We start from the raw sequence: 21,780 nt of genomic DNA on the forward strand, positions 1-21,780 counted from the left end.
ATTTTTAGTGATTGTTGTAACCAGGTGTCATTACTGCTGATGTGAATTTTAATTTTATGGAAGTTATGTTTACCCTTAGCCAGTAGTGTTAGGTTGCCCTCAGTGTAGCCTATTTTGGCTGTTTGTGGGTGTGTAGCAGTGTAGAGCAATAGACGGGATGGTGGTGTTCCGGTGGTTTCTGTTTAGACCATGCTTCCTCCTCACTGTCACCCTGCTGTGGGAGATCTAATGGTTGCTATGCTACCTTCAACTGCACAGACTACAGGAGCCTGGCGAGCTACAGGTATTTCAAGGCTGTGAAGCCAGGACTCCAAATCAGTGATCCTGGCCTGCAGCGCTGCAAACAGGTTATATTTATCACAAGTATTGTTATTACTAAAGGAAGTCAAGGAGTAGCAAAGCATCTGACACACTGAGCAGGAAAGTACAAGAGGGACAGGTGAAGAAGCCATACTGCTAGTGAATCCTATAGACAAAATGAATGAATGTTGTGAATATAATTAGCAGATGAATCAAAGGAGACTGTGCTACAGAAAAAGCCTTGAAGATTACACTATGAAATAAAACGTTATCTATGTTTGTTTGTTTGTTTTAATTGGCTACACAGATGAGCTACACAAAAACACCACTGTGCTCTGTAACAAAAACATGAAATGGTAGTGTACTGTGCAGAGAGCTCTCGGTTTGGGGCATTATAATGGTGGAGCCAAATCAAACTTGACCATGAGAAAAGTGAGGAAGACGAGGAAGATTCTCTGGTTCTTCTCTCTGATGTATCTATCAGATAGATACATCTACTACAAACTGTCTCTTGTAAGTGTATGATAATTTTGACTGTCAAAGACTTTTAATCTAACCAAAGACCATGAATTTCTTCTTTTAATTTTTCTTTTTCCCCCACAAAACACCAATATAATTGTTAGTATTAAACAAGAGAAACTGAATTAGATCACGTGGAAATATTTTATTAATTAAGTTTTACACAATAAGAGATTAACAGAGTTATTGGTTTGGTTTTCATCTTTCGGGGTGTCAGAACATCGATGACAGCATTTAAAATGAGCTGAAACAGCTTTGAGACAAACTCAGCATCGACTCTCAGACAGTACTGCGTTTCACCACTTATTATACACACAGTATTTACTGAGGTGCTGTTTCATTCAGTGTATTTAACAGTCAGGGCCTCAGTGAGAAATGAGAGCGCTAACAGCAACAGCAGAAAAGAACTACAGCAACTATTTCATTATTCTCCACTGAAACAAAACTAATGTCTGAAAGCAGAGAGCAGGTCGGGCTTCCCTCTGCATTTTAAACTTTATTATGCTTTTAATTTAGAGGGCATCATCTTATTCAGAGTGAAACACAGCAACAGCTCTGATGACCTGAATAATCATTAATCAAATACACGCATGAGTTTAATGGTTTAAATAATGCACAGCAGCAGTGACAGTGCTGCCCTGGCTCAGAGCGCCCTCTGCTGGATTTTTACTCCAACTGCTGCATTAACATTTACATTTAGGCTGAACACCAGAGAGAAAGAGTAATGATTTAAGACTTAGCTAGCTAAATGTTTAAGTACCAATACCACAACTTTACATTAGCATCATGAACGAAGGACAGGGTTGAGAAGGAAAAAGGACGAGTGGGCCGTGGGTGTCATTGTGTGCTGATCAAGTATCGCAGTCTTGAAACTAAACATAAAAATGATGGTACAAATGCATTTATGACGTGTATGATAGTTAAAATAATATTACTGATTCAAAACAGCAGCTCATAGTCCTGTTACTTCAGAGGTAAGATGACTAAAGTTCAGCAGCTGATGATCATCAAAGGAGACGATAAAAGTTCAGATTTATATTTATGTGATTATGAACAAGTGTGTTGTAGTAGAACAGAGGAACAGTGTCTCCATCCTGACTTTGATATTGATATAACACCAGGTCAATTAAAATAATACAATGTTAACATTTGTACTCATACGTGTGCCTTTAAACATTGAAAAAAGAAAAAGAAAAGGAGAGTTTCTATTTACTCACACTGGATTTCCTCAAATGGATCATTTTCTTCAACTTGTAAACAGATTAAAAAATAAATAGAAATCAACTAACGTTGAACTTCTGCAGCTTCTGAGTGAATCTCATAATCTTCAGAAGGTGCAGTTTGCCAAGTTCTGTTTATAGGACTTCTTCTTTGTGTTAGTTAAAATAATGAGCTTAACCTATAATTGATCCAATTTCCTCATGTAAAAAGATCAGACTGGCTGATTGACAGGACAGATGATCAGCGGCGCAGAGTTGTTACCATCATCATTATTACCGGGACAGAAGAATGGGTAGAGTTTCTCGGTAAAGGAGCAGCCAGTAAAGGAGTAGATAAGAGCTGCGTGATCTACGTCATAAAAGGAGACCAGACCCTCCTCATAATCCACAAACACTCCCACCTTCTCAGGACGGTGAAGAGGAAGATGGACTGGAAGGTTGTCAAGAGCTATAAAACTATTTTTACCTAAAATTACTGTCCAGTAACCATTCGCAGGACTCGGATTGGGGTCTTCCTTCCTGTTGATTGACTCTCTGACCACCCCTAAAAACCATTTGGTCTTTTCTTTAACCTGAATTTCAAAGTATAATCTGCCTGAAGAGAGACTCTGCTTTGCTAAAACACAAACACCTTTAAAAAATGTCTCTGGGTTGTCTGGATGTTGCTTCCTTCTATCACCACAGTGTACTTGTTTTCCATCATCAGACAGGATGAGTTTCGGATGTGCTGTATCAGGATCAAGAGTCATATCCACTGCATACTGCTGGATCCTCTTCAGCTCAGCCTCAAACAGCTCATATGATAGTGGATGGATACTGACCTCTGTCCAGTCATTGCTGGTTGGAGCAACTTGTAGGCATGAGAAGCTTTGAATGAGGTGGAGGTGATCTTTAGAGAGTGAGAGCTGCTCCACCTCAGAGCTTCTCTTCATCAGCTCAGAGATTTCCCCCAGCTCATGTCTGATCTCAAACACCGTTTTACACACAGGACACTGACACCTCTCACTGATATCCCAGTGTTGACTGATGCAGTTTTTGCAGAAGTTGTGTCCACATGGTGTGGAGACTGGATCAGTGAAGAGATCCAGACAGATGGAGCACAGAAACCGATCTTCAGATTGAAGACAGCAGGCAGCAGACATGTCTGAAAGAAAGAAAATGAAATTATTTTATGCACAATTCAGTTTTACTCATATTTAAAGTGGACTTGTTCTGCTTTTACTTCCTTCTGTCTCATGTCTCCTCTTCCGGTGGTGGATGGTCATGTTAAACACGACCAACACTCAGTTTCACAGGGTTTTTTTACTCTTAGATCCATATGAGGACAATACCAGCCATCTGTGTTAGACAGGATCATTAGTTTGAAACAAGAAATCAAATGGGTGATGTTGAATGTTGTCAGCGTGAGTGCCCCACAGGTTCGATGTCAGTTAGAGACATTCTGGAGTAACTTGGATAAAGTGGCAGAGAGTGTCCTCAGTGGGGAGGAGAGTGGTGTTTAGAGCAGACTTTAATTGACATGTAGGTGAAGGAGGCAGAGGTTATCAGGTGTTGGGCAGGTATGGTGTTAATGAGAGAAACGAGGAAGGACAGATGGTGAAGCATTTTGCCAAAAGGATGGAAATGGCTGTGGTGACCATGTACAAGAAGAAGCTTGGAGACGATGGCTCTAACAAAAAGAGTCAGAATGACATGAACAGAGCATTGAATCATGAACGTGATCAGCTGCACTCACTGCTGTTTGTTGTGTTGTTGAGGAAAACCTGATAGACTCAGTTGAATCTCCGCCTCTCCCTGCAGGTGTGTCAGGCACAAAGCAGTGAGCTCTTCAGACCCTGACATTAGAGATGAAAGGTTTTAAATGTAAACTTCTTTTTCTCTGTACAACAAATGTAATCTGTTCAGTGCTGCTATTAAATCAGCTCCTATGTCATCATTTAGAAAAAATGTGAAACACACCAGCTGCAGCAGTGTTACAGTTATTTTTCCTGACACAGAGAGAGTTTAAATTTAAAACAGTGTGATCGTGATCATCTGTACTCACCAGTGTTGGACAGAAGCTCTGCTGTGCTGCTCAGAAAGGCTGGATGAGCTCAGTTTAAGGTTCCTTTGAGGAGAAACAGATTTTCCGCAGTGAAACTGCTGTGAAACAAAAATTTACTTTCACTTACTGTCTTTATATTTGTTTGTTTTTACTCCTAGTCCGTAATCCTGTGTTGATGCAGAAGTATTCTAAGTCATAAAGAGATGAGACTGAACATCTGGATTTTAAAACAGTGTGATCGTCTGTACTCACCAGTGTTGGACAGAATCTCTACTGTGCTGTTGAGAACGGCTGGATGAGCTCAGTTTGATTCTTGTTTAAAAGAAACAGATTTTAAAGTTCTTTCAGTTTCACTTTTCGAATTCTGATCCTGAAGTTCTGGTTTTTCAGGTTTTGTTCTGCCTCTGTCAGCAGGTGAGAGCTGGTGGCTAAGCAGAGACTTTTAATGTGATTATCAGCCAGAAACATTCAGATGTTTTCTTACGCATGTGAGTTTCTGCCTCTCACACAGATCTGACTTCATGTGTTCCTTTGATATTTCAGTCATGTTGAGCAGCTTTGTTTGGGTTGTTTTTCAAACGTGAAGGGAAATTTTTGCTGTCACATTTTCTGTTTGTTTTGACTTCTCAAATGTTGTTCAGCTCTAAAGCTGCACCATCATGTCAAGAAACCAAACAGATTCTCTCATGATTTGTGCAACTAATCATTTCCTCAAATCTTTACACGAGATGTCGGAGAGCAAAAAGACCTTAGAAACACTAAACCTGGATTTTTTTTATAGCAAAATTTGTCTCAACAGTGTTACAAATAAGTATGAGTGTAAACTAAGACAAATGACTGCAGTGATGTGTGTTTAACTTTAGAGGATTCTCAAACATGCTTAAATCCACACATAAATGCAAAGCAATTTGAGCACATGCAAAACTTCTTTTACAAATGTATACATCCAAACCCAAATAAACACTGATCAGTTACACACAATTTATTAAGTTCATCTTCACAAATCTGATAATTTTCTCTTTCATTAAACTTTCTCTGCGTACAAATGTATAAAACTACACATAACATCCTTTCTGCTCACTTAAAGCCATAATTTTTCAAATGTTTGTGTCACTATTTCCTCAAATGTAAGAAGACCAAACGCACACAGACGCATCCTCACAGAGAAGCAGCACTACCTGCATAGCATAAGTTGACCATATGTTACTGCTAGATGTATTAAATTATAAATTTCTGTTCTGTGCAATAGCAGGATTCAATGATGGAGATATTTCAGCCTTTATTTAAAAAGTCAGAGCCTTTAAAAACTGCTAAAGAGGTTTGATGAAGTCGTGTCCCTGTGGTAGCGCAGAAGCACCTCAGATATTAGAGGTGCAACGGATCACGGTTGATCCGAAATCAGCTGCAAAGCCAGCGAACCATGCATGCACTTTCTTCATTCTACAGATTGTGGCAGCCTAGGTGCAGAGCTGCAATTCTACACGTTGAATGAAGAAGCTAAGGAAGTGTTTGACACACAGTAGGATTGTTTCTATTTTGTTGTCTTTTTTTTCTGAGTCTCTTGATTCTTGAAGTCTATTTCTCGTTTATTTATTTAACGACACTTGCTACTGTGAAACAGCTGCAATTGAGCGGTTTCAGACCTTCCCCCCAACCAGCCTTATCTCTGCTGTCACAGATCAGGATTGGTGGAAGTGAAAGTAAAAGGGAAAAAACAGGGGTTGGTGGGGGGTGCAAAACGATTACATTAATGGAACTTTAAATTTATTTTTTTGTACCATGTTCACGATTCAAAATATTCAGCTGACAGAAATTTTGATGACTCAAATATTTAAGTTAGTAACTTATTTAATTCTCAGGTCCAGTTGGTCCAGCAAAATATGAAGCTGGCTCAGCTGATTGCCGAACAATCTCACTTGTGGTTGTTCTCTTACATCAACCTGTAGGTTAACCAGTCATGTTTTTGTGATATCATGAAACACATACTGAAAGAGAGGACACATGCATGAGTGAGAACACAACAGAGAGAAATGCAGACAATATACACACAAAGAGGACTACAAGGGAACAGGCCACAGGTGGGAACACAGCTGACACTAAACTGAATGATGGCGCAGGGGAAGCAAAACTGAACAGAATCCGATTGTTCAGGCTGACGTCACTAGCCGTGTCTGGGTCTAAACTCCGCTGCAGGTCCATATATCAAACGATCACTATGGCATTACTGAGAGTTGAAAAACTGTCTAAAGTCTTTCATCTTTAATAAAATGATCAGCTTTCTGCTCTACCAGGTGTAATAATTGAGTTTAACATCCAGGCATCCATGAAAACGGAATTTATGACATTTAACGGAGTTAGAAGTTAGCAGGAAGTTAGCTCGCTAGCTTCTATCTAAATACAATATAGCATGTCCTGACTGCAGGGTTTTGGAAACAAATTCAAACGTACAGCTCTGTTATCACTTCCAGCATAAATGAAGACAGAAAACTAAACAGCAGTGACGTTTGTAGGGTTACTGAAGTTGGGCTAGCTGGTATATAATGATGTGCTACGTGACCGCTAGCGACACAGCTATGTTAGCATAATATAAACAAGCAAACTTTTTTTCCCACTCAATAAAAGTTAACGTGAGTGTTCTCGGTGGTCAGGAACAAATGTAATCGCATGGCAGGATGCTGTAAAAGGACCAAACTTCAGCCAGGAGAACAACTGAGATAATCCATCCACAATACTAGGTTAGTCATTCATATACTGCTGCATGGGCTGGGCTGTAGTTACATCCTAAGGTTTTAAAAAACTGAGCTTAAATAAATGATTAGCGGTAATAAACGCCGAGGGAGGTCAACAGGGATCACTGACTGTTTTAGGAGCTTTTTGAGATCAAATAGAAGAAAATACATAACATTAAACATGTTAACAACACAAAAGCCATATTAGACGCAGACTACTTTAGACCCGGAAGTAGGATTCGTCGCGTCATCACTGAACAACCGGATACACATGAGATAGAAGATTAACAAAGCAGGAAGTACAAACACTGAGAGCATGACTAAGACACGTGGGATTGACACTGGGACTAGGGAGAAAACAGACAGTCATGGGTTTGTGACCGGGAAGGCTGAAAGACAGAGACTATACTGTGGAAAACTGAGCTGAAGAAAAACTAATATAGAACTAGGACATAAACCATGACAAACACAAAAATTAGTTCAAAGATGTCTTAGAGGAGAAGAGAAAATAATTCCAAAATAAAGCCAACATGTGCTGCACAGTGAAGCTGGAATAAAGAAAAAACAGAGTGAAACACTGAAGCAGCTCTGATGAGCTGAATCATCACTAATCAAACACACACAATGATTTAAATGTTTTAAATAAAGAACTGGGCCTGGCTAAGAGCGCCCTCTGCTGCATTTTCACTTAAAGTGCTGCATTTTTGTCATCTTAATCCGGGCTGAACATCAGAGAGAAAAAATAATGAAAACTTAGCTGACTAGATGCAACTAAAGAATTGCATTTTCCAAATTTATTTATGACATGTATGATAGATTTCATGCTACTGGCGTAAATGTGGGTCTTTCTAAAAGAACTGGTCTTGCTGTCACTTCAGAGGTAAAAAGGCTGAAGTTCACCGGCTGATTATCATGTGGATCAGGGAAATTATTTTACTGCTATTGGTAAATAATCATCATCATTACTATTGTATTAATAATATAATCTGCAGCATTCAGTTCAGTTCAGTTCAGTTCATTTTTATTTCAAACATTTCAAACATGTGCCTTCACAATCATTACAAAATATCATTCCATTATTTGTTTGAAAAGGAGTAGGCTGAAGTATTTACTTATTTGTCCCTACCCCCTCAAGTTTTACCTCTCATTCATTTAAATTTTTTTGTCTTAAATTAAACAAACAACATATGAAACATATGAAACATATGAAGTAAAACAAAACATAACATACATAAATCAAAACAAGAAATTAGCAAGCCCCACCACAGTATAGTTTCTTTCATATGAAAAATACAGAATGTGTATATTTGCAGATACACAAGTTATGGAAAAACAACAAACCAAAACAAAACAAAAAAAAAACAAAAAAGAACCGCAACACCATTTCCAGCAACATTACCGTCCTGGGTTAACCCCGTTTTCTTCATTCTTATACTTATTTAAAATTAGGTTTTTATATTTTACTTTAAACTGTTTTATGTTTTGACTGTCTTTTATTTCTTCTGTTAGACTGTTCCATAATTTAACTCCTGCAATTGAGATAGACATAGTTCTTAAAGTTGTTCTAGCACTTTGTATTTTTAAATTCCATCTCCCTCTTAAGTTATACCCACCTTCTCTTTCTATGAACAATTTACAGATTTCTTTGGGAAGCAGTTTATTTCTTACTTTATACATTATCTGCGCTGTTTTAAGCTTCACCAAGTCTTGGAATTTGATAGCTTGCATTTTGACAAAGAGTGCATTTGTATGGTCCCTGTACCCTACATTATTTATTAATCTAATGGCCCTTTTCTGTATTATAGTTATTGTTTGTGTGTTACTTTTGTATGTGTTTCCCCAGACCTCTACACAGTAGCTCATATATGGCAGTAGTAAAGCACAGTATAAAATGTGCAGTGCTTTCTGATCCAACATATGCTTTGCTTTCCCCAGGACGGCAATGCCCCGTGCCAATTTCCCCCGAACATAAGTAATGTGTGGCTTCCAACAGAGCTTGTGGTCAATGATCACCCCAAGAAATTTTATTTCATTTACTCTTTCTAAATATACATTGTCAACACATATTTCTACTTCGATATTTTTCTTTTGGTTTCCAAACAACATAAATTTGGTTTTATCTAGATTCAATGATAATTTATTTATATCAAACCACTTCTTTAATATCGTTAATTCCTGTGTGATCATTTCCAAAACCTGTGGCAACTCCACACCTGAACACAGTATATTTGTGTCATCTGCAAATATTACACACTTTAAAAGTACATAATAAACATTTTTGGACCCAGTACTGAACCTTGAGGTACTCCACAAGCTATATCCATCAAATTAGATTTATATTCATTTATTTGTACATATTGTTGCCTATTCCCTACATAGCTTTTTAACCATTCCAAAACCACTCCCCTAAACCCGTACTTTTCCAGTTTTTTTAATAGAATTTCATGATTAACAGTATCAAACGCCTTCTTTAGATCTAAGAAAACTCCGAGCGCATACCTCTTATTATCCATACATTCCGTTATCTTTTCCATTAAATCTATCAGTGCCAAAGCTGTTGATCTGTTGTTTCTGAACCCATACAGACTATCTGTCATTAATTCATATTTTTCCACAAAACTGTCAAATCTTTTTATGAAGAGTTTTTCCAGTATCTTAGAGAACTGGGAGAGTATTGACACTGGTCTATAGTTTGTAAAATGATGTCTTTCATTGATATTGCATTCAGAGGTTTAAACAGTGTGTGTCTTTCAGAAAGACTAAGTTGCAGGCAGGAGTTGACAGGAAGTTGCAGAGAGTTTGCAGAAGTGAAAGCAGAGTCTAAGTTATTCTGAGGAGCAGGTTAGACGAGGCTATTTGAATTACTGGGTTATTCAAACTGTCTGTTATACGTTTATATTCTTTTATTAAGCTTTTAGTAGAGGTTCTTGATTAAAACATTTATTCAATATAGTACATATAGTTTCAGTTAGGTTGTTACACATAAGGATGAGCCTCTGTTCTGGTGAAAGGTCAGAAGTGCAACGGGTGAGATGAGAGAGCATGTAAGGTCAACACATACACACACATACATTAGTTAGACTCATTTATAGGTGAGAAGTTGGTCATGTTTGTCTCTGGAAAGAGGAACAGCGTCTGGCAGGATGTGGGGCTCATGTTCCAGACGATGTTCTTTTAAACCGTGTTAAAAGGCATTGTGGTTTTAATTGGACGTATGTATATATTCTGTCTGTGACGTATGAATGGGCGTCATTAATTCAAACCCTGATGCTATAAAAATCTGTGTATGCTTTGATTAAGTCGAAGATCAATCCCTGTCTGCGTACAGACTGGTTTTCCCACGCGTGCATTCATTAAAATCAATTGTTTGACCAAGCTCTGGACCATAGTTGTTTGTACTCTCCTTCCTCAATATGTGAACCTTAACAATCATCAAAGAAGAAATAAAAGTTTAGAATTGTATTTATTGTATTCTGAAAAAGCATGGTGTACATATTAAAAAAATATTTTCAGAAACCCTGATTTTGATATTTAAGAAAAGGTGAATGAAAATAATAAAATATTAACATGTTTCCTCAAACGTGTGTACAGTATATGCTTTAATGTCTGTGCCTTTGAACACTGAAAGCAAAAGAAAAGGAGAGTTTCTATTTTGTTATGTTGTAATCTTTTTTTCAACTTGAAAACAGTTTAACAAAAACTCAACTGACTCGAATCTGCAGCTTCTAACTGTATATCATGATCATGATCAGCAGCTGCAGTTTTCTCAGTTATGTTTTTTATGACTTCTTTTCTGTGTCCGCTGAAAGGTTGAGATGATTCTGTATATGGTCCAGTTTCCACATGGTAAACTATCAGACTGACTGATTGACAGGACAGATGATCAGAGGTTTAATTTTTTTACCACAACTGTTCTCATCATCATTATCAACATTAACTTTGGGACAGAACAATGGGTAGAGTTTCTCAGTGAAGGACCAGCCAGTAAAGGAGTAGATCACATCTACATCATCTACATCATAAAAGGAGACCAGACCCTCCTCATAATCCACAAACACCCCCACCTTCTCAGAACCACGCTGAAGAGAGAGTGGGACTGTGGGATCTTCAAGAGCTCCACAAATGTTTTCATATGCTCCTACTGTCCAGAGACCATTCGCAGGACTCAGTGTGATGACTTCCTTCCTGTTGACTGACTCTCTGACCACTCCTAAAACCCAGTCAGGCTTTTCTTTAACCTGAACCTCAAAGTACAATCTGCCTGAAGAGAAACTCTGCTTTCCTAAAACAAGACGCTCCACAGAAAATCTCTCTGGGTTGTCTGGAAGATCATTCTCCTCTTCACCACAGTGTACTTGTTTTCCATCATCAGACAGGATGAGATAAGGATGTGCTGTATCAGGATCAAGAGTCACATCCACTGCATACTGCTGGACCCTCTTCAGCTCAGCCTCAAACAGCTTCTTCATGTCTTTACTGAGAGTCTCCTTCAGCCGACCCACAGCTCTCACCACAGTCCCCTCATATGATGGTGGATGGATACTGACCTCTGTCCAGTCCTTGGTGGTTGGAGCAGCTTTCAGGGATGAGAAGCCTTGGAGGAGGTGGAGGTGATCTTTAGAGCGTGAGAGCTGCTCCACCTCAGAGCTTCTCTTCATCAGCTCAGAGATTTCCTGTTCCAGATCTGTGATGAAACCTTCAGCCTGTTTCTCTGTTGTTTCCTGTTTATCTTCAATCTCCTTTATGAGCTCGTTCAGACGTCTGTCAACAGACTCCTTCAGAGCAGTGAAGACCCGAACACCTTCTGCTTTCTCTCTGTCTGCAGCATCTTTACTCATCTTCACTGACTCTTTGATCTCCTGAATCTTCAGTCGTCTCTTCTGGATCATCTGTTCAATTTCAGCCTCAGTCTCCCCCAGCTCTGCCTTCTTTCCTTCATATTCTTCTCTCAGAGGAACAAACGCATGAGTCTTGTGGTCAAAAACACAGCAGAGCATGCAGACACATGTCTGATCGTTCTTACAGAACAGCTCCAGAGGTTTATCATGCTTCATACACATCCTGCCTTCCAGGTTCTCCTCAGGATCGATCAGCTGATGTCTTTTCAGCCGTGAAGCTGTCAGGTGAGGCTCCAGGTGAGTCTGACAGTAGGAGGCCAGACACACCAGACAGGACTTCAGGGCCTTCAGTTTGGTTCCAGTGCAGATGTCACAGGGAACTTCTCCTGGTTTGGCAGCTTGTTGCTCTGAGCTGCTGCTGCTGACTTTCTGCTGAGTTTCATGTCTGAACTGAGAAACCATCTCAGAGATGAAAGTGTTGATGTGCAGCTCAGGTCTGACTTCAAATGCCTTTTTACACACAGGACACTGACACCTCTCACTGATATCCCAGTGTTGACTGATGCAGATATTGCAGAAGTTGTGTCCACATGGTGTGGAGACTGGATCAGTGAAGACATTCAGACAGATGGAGCACAGAGACTGATCTTCAGATAAAAGACAGCTGGCAGCAGACATGTCTGCACTGAGTGAGAAAGAAAAGAAAATGTTTTTATTTTAAATTCAGTTTTAATCATATTTAAAGAAGACTTGTTCTGCTTTTTCTTCCTTTCTGTCTTATGTCTCCTTTTCCAGTGCTGGATAGTCAAGATAAACATGATGAAAGTTTGAAATAATAAAGTCAGTGTATGTGAAATTAATCCCTGTGATCCCAAAGTTCACATGTCACACTGCTCTAAATAAAAAGTATCACACTGTTCTTTTAGTCTTAGATCTGTTTGAAGATAGAAATCGAAGGGATGATGTTGAATGTCATCAGTGTGAATGCCCCTGAGAGCTCAAGTTAGTCTCTCTTCCGATTTCTATCCCCAGACCACCGGGCAATGGAGAAAGCTAACCAAGAGGTATAAGCTGCCCTTTGGTGTTTTGCCTCCTTTAACCAGTCCTCCTGAGCTTCAAACTGTCCTGATCAAATACACACATGACTTCCACTGCTCTCTCTACTGGTCTTTCCCCATTAAAGTCTTTACTGGGTTACCAACTACCATAAATCATCTGCTGTCAAAGATAAGATTACTGTTTCCTCACTACAACATCTTGCATGTTGGTAGTTAGGGAGGTCCACATGAGAAGGCCCTCTAAGCAAAATAGGCATCTGGCCAACCACTGGATCCCATCACCAAGATACCGCCCATGTCAGAAAGTCTGACCAAAAAGTCCACAACGTATGTGTCTTTACAATACAAGTCAAAGAAACTCTCACCCCTTAAAATTTAAAACAATGTGAATGAACAAGTTGCTGTGAAAGTGAGTGTCATGAGTTCACTTACCAATGTTTGTAAAGACTCTGCTGTGTTGTTGAGGAAAACCTGATGGATCCAGTTAACCCTGAGATTAGAGATTTAATTGTAAACTTCATTGTCTGTGGAGGATGATCCACATTTAGACTTTTAAACAGTTCAATCATGATCATCTGTACTCACCAGTGTTGGAGAGAAGCTCTGCTGTGCTGATATGAAAGGATCAGTGAGCTCAGTTTAATGTTCCTTTGAAAAGAAACTGATTCCGCTCAAGTGAATTTCTATTGTTACACATGCTTTTAGTTTCATCCTTCATTAACATCCAACTTTCATCAGTGGAATGTCATCCATCTAGAGTTTTGTGTCACATCTTACTACATTTATTTTAATGGTTTATTTAATTCTAATAATTTACAATACACTGTATCGGTTCACATGGTTCAACAACCAAAGAAACAACAAAGTTTATCAGTTTTCAGCCAATCACAGCTCAAGATTACCAAAGAGTTGTCCAAATAAGAAAACTCATGTTTGTCACAGAAGTGGGTGTAGGGTTGTTTTTGTATTTGATGTTTGATTCCTAAACTGTGAAAGAGGAGAGTTTAAATGTAGACATTTAAAACAGCCTGATCATGGTCACCTGTATAAGCTGTGTTTGACAGAAGCCCTGCTGTGTTGTAGCCAAAGACTCAATGAGTAAAGTTTTAGGTTCTTTTAAAGAGAAATAGATTTTTGCTCAGGTGTATCTCTCACTTTCATTTCTGAATTCTGACGCTGAATTTCTCATCCTTCAGGTTTTCCCCCACCTCTTTCAGCAGGTGAGAGACATTGTTTACCAGTAGACATTCAATTGGAAGTGAAGCTCACTGTAATGTTGTAAATATCTTTAAACTGGTGTTGTAACTGCTTTTTTTTTCAGGGTGGGGTAAACTGCACATCATGCATCTTTACTGACTTTAAAAAAAAATAAGAATTGGGTGCACAACTTTGAACTTATTTAGGTTTTTCTCTAAACGTAGTCAAGTTTACATACAGGCTCAAATATAAACATGCACGCCACTAATAAATGTCTCTTCTGGCAAGTTTCCTTTTGATCAGCAAGCTTTTGAACTCTGGCTAGATATTTGCAGAGACTCTCTTTGGTAGAAATGCAAATGCCAAGAGTTTCCTGATATGGACTTAACCCACACATTTTCAAAGAATTTCACAGCAAATCAGCCCCAGAGCATGATTTATGACAGTTCTTAGGTCCAATTGACTTTTCTCACCCAAACATACTCATCATTGTGTCCGAATAATTCCATCTTTGTCTGATCTGACCATAAAAAATTCTCCAGAAGACATTTAGCTTGTCCATGTAGTCAGCTGTAAATTTTAGTCATTGAACATTGGACACTTTTAAAACCCGTCTGAAAACCCAGTTTTAATCCTTGACTTTTAAATCAGAATGAGCTTGTATTACTTTTATTTATCTTATTTCTTACTCAAATCTTCTAATTTTATGATTCTTTTTCTTAACTCTTATCATGTCTCCCTTTGTTTTTATTTCTCTCAATTATCTTAATTGTACACCACCTTGGTCAACGGTTCTTGTTTTAAATGTGCTATATAAATACATTTATAAATCAGGTTGCTCTTCTCTCACGAACAATTGCAACAGTGCGGTAGGACGAAATCGCACCAATCACAAACTTTTGACCTATTGGATTTGACTTGACTGAACACTGACTATTAAGCCGGCAAGACTGACATATCTGAGCTGAGATAGGATTCTGACTGTTATTATTATTGCTGTCACTGTATTTTATTTTATGTTTTCATTCCTGTTCATGAAATGCTGTTAAATTGTTGCTAAATAGTTTAATACAATTCATAGCAACTTTACCTGTGGCTCCAGTCATTCTTCTCCACGCAACTCACTTTATCCCTCCTACGAATCTAGCTATTGGCCCATTCTCTCCATCTTACTTTAATTTCCCCTACCCTATCCTGTACTTGGCTACAGAAACCTCAAGGCCACTGGATGTTTGAAATTGCTACATGATGATGTGTTTCCCTCTTTATGCACTGAAGCTGGCACGTTCCCTGAGTTTTTCCAGCAAGATGGTGCACCACCACATTATGGGTGCCAGGTCTGAGCATTCCTAGATGAACAGTTTCCTGGAAAGTGGATTGGTCATGTCATGGGCCAGTTGAATGGCCCCCAAGATCTCCCGATCTGACCCCCTTAGACTTTTATCTTTGGGGTCATCTGAAGGCAATTGTCTATGGTGTGAAGATACGAGATGTGCAGCACCTGAAACTATGGATACTGGATGCCTGTGCTGGCATTTCTCCTGCGGTGTTGCTATCAGTGTGTGAAGAGTGGGAGAAGAGGGTTGCATTGACAATCCAACACAATGGGCAGCACATTAACCACTAACCCTCCTATGCAGGGAAAGACACATACACCGGTGGCGAGGCGGCCGCCGATCGACCGGTGGTGGCTAACGTGGAGCTCAATCGTGGATAAGGGAAACCGAAGGCAGGAGAAGCAGGCTGCTGCCGGTCCGAGCGTGAGGTGAACTGAATTTCAGGTAAGAAGTTACGAACTGCACTCTATTTGGGTCAGATATAAACCGAGTTTAGGTGTAGTTTATTTTCGTTGTGCTGACAGTTACAATAACTCGTTCTTTTTTTTATAATCTTTTATAATCCCATTTTTTTCATGGGAATCCCCGGCAGGCTACGTCTATTGCAGCATAACTAAGGGAGGATTCAAGGTCACCTGGTCCAGCCCTAAATATATACTTTACCAAAGAGGAAAGTTTTAAGCCTAATCTTGAAATCTTGTCTCCTGAATCCAAACTGGAAGCTGGTTCCACAGAAGAGGGGCCTGAAAACTGAATGTGTTCACTGACCGGTGTTGCCAGCTTTGGTGGCTCGTCTCCCGCTCGAAGAGGACCAAAAAGAGAACCATACAGTGTTCAGCTGCCTGGCTGTGCTCTACACACACAGCCCTGCTCTGGTACAGTAAAAACCACATTTACATTTGTTTACATTTCCAATGTAGAGGATGAGTTTAGATCACTGTGGTCCAAGCTTGTCGTCAGTTATAGAAACTGGATGTGTTTCCTTACATTTATTTTGTGTTGACAGAAGTCTTTGATTCATATTGATTATTAAAGCGGGCTTTAACATGTGGAGAAACACGTGTGCTCTTGCTCCTTCAAACGGTTTTCTTCAGAGATTTCTCACTGTTTGTACACATGCTGAGTGGCTAGTTTTGAAAACACTTACTTTACCTTTACTACTCTGCTCAGAAATGCAACCTGTGACCTTACACAGCCCAAAAACTTATCCTAAAACATAAATTAACAAGGACAGAAGCTTTTTACAAATGCTTCAACAGTGTAATTCTAACAAGGTATGCAATACATCTAATGTCAGTTCAGAGGTATGAAGTGATGACACTTTGACATCACTGAATAAAAGCAGTCTTGTCATAATAAGCTTTGCTGTGGACAGTTGGTGCGTTAAACTTTTTCTTATAAATAAAAAAGGTAATCAGATGTTAAGTTTGTTCAGTTTTAGTTGTTCTCATCGTGTTGCTCCTCAGATCTCCCGTTGTCCCTGAGCCTGACTAAAGCTCGGCAGCTTGTTTTCAGGGCATGGCAATGCAGATATGAGCTAAATGTGACACAGCAAAGAAAAATCAGAATCAAGAAACCCTGAGCTGACTTTCATGGCTGCAGACGTGACATTAAGAGCCTCACAGATCAAAAAAGTATGGGATTTAAACTGCTTCTAGACCTGCACACGTCTGTTTCCAGGGCAGGATACCCATATGGAAAAGATATATATAAATCTTATAAAGTTTGTATCTGTCTTGTGTGAAACTTGTATGAAAAGCATATAAGTGTGAAAACAGATATAAGATCCCTTGAAAAATTATATAATGAAACTTGTATGTTTTGGATACTTACTAAAACAATGTATGAAAGTAATGCGAAAGTGGCCACTTTCATGAGTAAATCATGTAAGCCTTATATGATTTACTCATGAAAGTGGCCACTTTCATGCCCAGTAATCAGTAATTACAAGTTTTTACTATTTCTTTTCCGTATGGGTATCCATTCCAGTGCAGCAGAAGGAGCGGTCAGTGTGGACCTCGGTGCTGTACAGGACCTCCTGGAGCTGCTTGTCTCCTGGCATCTGGGCTTTCACTCGTATCTGAAGGACAAAATAGGAAAATCAAGTTGCTCTCACTGTCACCTGATTTCCACAGACTGCCATCTGACCACATCCCTGCAGTTGGATCCCACCGCCGTACCTCTAGGATGGGTCTTCTTGGTGTCAACCCAAACCACCCTCTCCTTCAGCTCTGAGCTGAATATATACACATGATTGCTTCTTAAAAAACAAACAAAAACAAAAAAACGTCCCCACACGGAGTGAGACTCAGTCTTGGATGCCCAGATCAGCCAGTGTGGTGTCCAAGAAAGGGAAGGGTTGGTTTGCCAAGTTGGGCTGTACCTCGATGGGCAGTGTCACCAACATGGGGATATCCTGCTCCAGTCTGACGCGCAACATCTTGTTGTGGGACCCCGGGAGCTTCCTGTCTGCCGATCCGCCTCTCCGTCGGCCTGCTCCACAGTCGCCGCCTCCTCCAGAGAGCGTTTTGTGTCGTCTGCTGCCAGCTTGACTTGCTGATCTTTATCTCAGGAGGCAGTGGGTTTTTACCCTCTCCCCCTTTGATCCTGTGCGTTATCGTTTAAAACTCGCTATCTGCATCTTTTGGCTCCAGCACGTCTTTATTGTTAGAGTTGTTGCTTGCTGTGTTCTTCTGCAGGGTGCTGATGATTCATTGTTCTGCTTCTTCTGATGGTAAACGCCTCTGGAAAGCCTGAATATGTGAGCGCGTCTGATTCATACAGAGTTCTGCTCTGCCCCCCCGGACTGATATATGCAGCCAGTGTGAATGTGTGTTATGTATCACTCACATGTTAGGTTCATTAGACTGACACAAGGGTGATGCACGGATGTTGGTGTTTTTAGGGCCAAGTGTGAAAGTGGAAGAAAGACAATTTCTTTTGAAATGTTAAAAGAATGTTGGAAATTTGATCAGAATACAGTAAAAATGAGAGAAACAGATATTTTTCTCAGATCATTGTGTTAAATTGTCATAATCGCCATGTTCTCTTTAAGACTATCAGCTCTACTCTAAACAACCCTGAAAGCCTCTGCTGACACATGTCATCAGTTCCTTTCTTTCTTTGTAAACAAGGTCGAGTCTGTCAGGTCAGCAATAGAACTTCCTACAGATGACCCATCAGTGTTTATTCCATGACTGTAAACATGTTTCCATTTGTCACTTCAGTCTTTACTCTGAAATACAGGAAATGACATCATGGCTCAAAATCTTTGTCGTTCAAACAATTCTTTATTTAACAATATTTTAACTTTATTTAACAAAATACATTCAATAAAAACTTGAACAACAGAAAACTGATTTTTAATCCAACCACTGAAAAAAAAGGTAACGACTGAACACAAACAGAAGAACAATTTATAAAGATTAAAATGGAACTACAGGAAGTTTGATTCATAGCCTCATTTGAACTTTAACTTAAACTTAAGGAGAGCCGACCTGAGCTCTGTGGAGCCTGATCTCCAGGGTTTTAAGTTGGACTCTGAAACCAGAGGATGTTTCTCTCTCTTCAGAGTCACTCTGATCCTGTGATGGGAACGATTTCAGCCCTGCGTGATCGCGCTGATGTTTGCACAGAGCAGATGATGAAGTGAATGTTTTGGCACAGTGGTAACAGTGAAACAGTTTATTAGTAACGTGGGATCGTTTGTGTGCAGAGTATGAACTGAGATTACTGAAGCTCTTGTCACACTGCTCACAGCTGTAGTTTCCTTCCATGTGTGTACGTTCATGCTCGTTACGATTACCTGACTGTGAGAAGCTTTTGTCACAGTGTCTGCACTTGTATGGTTTCTCTCCTGTGTGGACTCGTTTGTGTGTTTTAAGCTGACTTGCAGTGGTGAAGGATGACCCACACTGATCACAGAGGTGCTTTTTGACCCCACTGTGAAAGAGTTCATGTTGTTTTAACTCAGCTGATGTGGGGAAGCTTCTCCCACATTCTTTGCAGTATTTCAGTTTGTCTCCAGTGTGTTTACGTTGATGCATTTTTAGGCCGGCTTGCTGACTGAAAGTTTTTCCACAGATGTCACAACGAAAGTCTTTTCCACCACCACAGCGATGACAGGGTTGAGAAGTGGATCCATCTGTGTCGCTCTGCTTCTAAACAAAGACACAAAGACAGTGTAAGTCAGTCCTTCAACACTTTTATCCTGAAAGTCGCCTGAAATAAAGAGCATCTCTGCAGACGTCCAATTACATTTTACTGTTTCAATTAACACACTCAGTTTACTGGGCTACAATAACTACAATACTACCACCATAGTACTACAGCAATACTTATTTAATATTACAGTAACCTCTGACTTACACTTAAATGAAATGAAAACCTGAATAATGGCTCAGAGCTACTCTTCGGTGCAGTAGAAGTGCTAACATGCTAACACAATTTAATGAGCAGACTTGTTCCAAACAGTCAGACTGAACTTACAAGAATAAAATAAAAATACAAACCTCACAGTAACTGCACTTGTAGAGTCTCTTTCTGGTGTGGATCTGTTGGTGTTGTCTCAGGTACTGTGGAGGTTTAAAAGTCTTCTCACACAGGTCACATTGATAAGGTCTCTCCTCAGTGTGGGTAAACATGTGGTGTTGTAACTGTGCGTCTGTTGTAAAGTATTTGCCACACTGATCACACCAGTACACATCTTCTCCGGAGTGAATGCGTAGGTGTATATTTCGGTACCCTAGCTGGCTGAAAGTTTTTCCACAGATGTCACAGCTGTATGCCTTAACTCCAGAGTGGGTAACTAGATGTCTCTGCAAGTGGCTACTTCGAGTAAAAGCTCTGCCACACTGATCACAGCTGTAAGCTTTAACTCCACTGTGGACGACTTGGTGTGTTTTTAGGGCATTCTTCCAGGAAAACGACTTTCCACACAAGTCACAGCTGAACGGTCTCTCTCCAGTGTGGATGAGCTGATGTTGTTTTAGTTTAAACTTCCAGGTAAAATCCTTCCCACACTCGTCACAGGTGTTTTTTTTCTCTCTCTTTCTTCTGTGAGGTTTGTCGGCCTCCTGAGAGCGCTGACTTCTCGGTCCACGTTGGTCCTGCAGTGACAGAGATACAAACAGAGGCAGTGAGTGAAATGCAGTCATTAAACAAACTGAAGCTTCAAACTCCCTCCATTAACACTAGTTTTAAACCTGAAGGTGGAGTGTGGCACCAAACACCACCAGAACCTGAACGACTGCAGGTGCTGATAAGTTGCGGTCGCGGTATTTCAACATCTAGTTAGCAATACAGAAGACGAGCGAGAATAAATGGAGTAATATTTTTTATGTGGCAGGTAATTTCAAATGCAGCGATTCTATCAGCCCAACAAACATCAGCAAACACACAAACTGTTTGTGTGCAGTTTGTCTCACAATGTGATGTAAAGACTGCAGTAAAATCCTCTGCAGGTTAGTGCAGGATAAGCAGGCAAGTTTACTGTAATGTGATGGATTTAAGTAAAGAACAGTGTGTGACTGGTGCACAGTGACTGTGGTGCTCATGTCAGAGTTAGATTACATCAAGTGTAGCAGAGATTAACTTAAACTTAAGCTCATGATGCTGACATTCATTCACTGAGCTCCACCCACATACCAACAGTTTAGTGTCTAATATAAAGACAGTGTACTGTCAGTGTAGAGAAAGGAAATCAGCCAGGACAACTCATGAAACATCTGCAGACATCTGGATGAATTCACAGAGAGCAGCAGGTCAGCTGATCACAGCCTGTACATTAAAAAAATCTACTGGAGCTCTCAATAGAAATGATTGTGAGCTGTGACCCTTTTCCCCACACTGAGCCACTACAGCTGATTTTAGGGTTGAATCCTGCTGAATCCCACTTTAACATCTTCCTGCTCATTTTGATGTTTAGAGGCAACGTCACCGTCTAAGATGTAGGCATTGTATACATTGTATACATTATTTCTACATTACATTAATATTGCACAAGGTTCATTTAGTTTAGCATAAAATATACATATCAGTACTTCAGCTTTTAATGGAGTATTTCTTAACACTAGTATCTGTCACCTTCTGTTTTGAGCTCATTGTTTTCTCTGCAGTGGCTGAGCTGAGTCCAAGTAGCTGAAATTTCCTCTGCTGCTCCGTCAGACTCTTCTCCTCCTCCTGATCAGCTGGGACACAAAACAGAACTTTGTTAAGCTCCACACTGCACTGAAGAGTCAAAGTGTCTCATATGTTCATCTGAGAACACACAGAACACATTTTAGCTTCCCTGGGTGGACAACTTGTTTGAAACAAACACAAAAGGTTTGAGCACCGATACCAAATTCAGCAGTATGACACACCAGTACCAGGAGAGCAATTCCTCTTTAAAATATGCCCTGGCCAAGAAAAAAACCCGACAATATACGTGTGCCGTGAGAAATGATAGATAGATAGATAGATAGATAGATAGATAGATAGATAGATAGATAGATAGATAGATAGATAGATAGATAGATAGATAGATAGATAGATAGAT

At 39.8% G+C, this 21,780-nt stretch overlaps 3 protein-coding genes across 5 annotated transcripts; all 3 read right to left on the minus strand.

Moving 5' to 3' along the window:
• Nucleotides 1–961: 961 nt before the first annotated feature.
• Nucleotides 962–4,390, minus strand: LOC146547176 (E3 ubiquitin-protein ligase TRIM21-like). 3 transcript variants are annotated; one of them, XM_085265677.1, is made up of 4 exons: nucleotides 4,336–4,390; nucleotides 4,084–4,146; nucleotides 3,775–3,874; nucleotides 962–3,183 (listed from the first exon to the last, which is right to left on the minus strand). In XM_085265677.1, exon 4 carries the CDS (start codon nucleotides 3,179–3,181, stop codon nucleotides 2,252–2,254), a length of 930 nt encoding a protein of 309 aa, XP_085121803.1. In that variant the 5' UTR covers nucleotides 3,182–3,183; nucleotides 3,775–3,874; nucleotides 4,084–4,146; nucleotides 4,336–4,390; the 3' UTR covers nucleotides 962–2,251. The 3 variants fall into 3 exon arrangements, with proteins under 3 accessions (XP_085121803.1, XP_085121800.1, XP_085121801.1); XM_085265674.1 differs by having other exon boundaries at nucleotides 962–3,377; XM_085265675.1 differs by having other exon boundaries at nucleotides 962–3,377; nucleotides 4,084–4,181; nucleotides 4,336–4,388.
• A 6,276-nt stretch (nucleotides 4,391–10,666) lies between these two features.
• Nucleotides 10,667–12,328, minus strand: LOC146547177 (E3 ubiquitin-protein ligase TRIM39-like). The gene has a single exon (XM_085265673.1). The coding sequence runs from the start codon at nucleotides 12,326–12,328 to the stop codon at nucleotides 10,667–10,669; it is 1,662 nt and encodes a 553-aa protein (XP_085121799.1).
• A 6,275-nt stretch (nucleotides 12,329–18,603) lies between these two features.
• LOC146547178 (uncharacterized) lies at nucleotides 18,604–21,344 on the minus strand. Its single transcript, XM_085265452.1, has 4 exons — nucleotides 21,327–21,344; nucleotides 19,976–20,350; nucleotides 19,754–19,807; nucleotides 18,604–19,402 (listed from the first exon to the last, which is right to left on the minus strand). Exons 1-4 carry the CDS (start codon nucleotides 21,342–21,344, stop codon nucleotides 18,725–18,727), a joined length of 1,125 nt encoding a protein of 374 aa, XP_085121578.1. The 3' UTR covers nucleotides 18,604–18,724.
• Between the last annotated feature and the right edge of the window lie 436 nt (nucleotides 21,345–21,780).

The sequence above is a fragment of the Mchenga conophoros genome, linkage group LG23 (assembly GCF_057382185.1).
Source record: "Mchenga conophoros isolate Kocher_MC1m ecotype Shallow Benthic linkage group LG23, M_conophoros_male_GT1.1, whole genome shotgun sequence".
NCBI lineage: Eukaryota > Metazoa > Chordata > Actinopteri > Cichliformes > Cichlidae > Mchenga > Mchenga conophoros.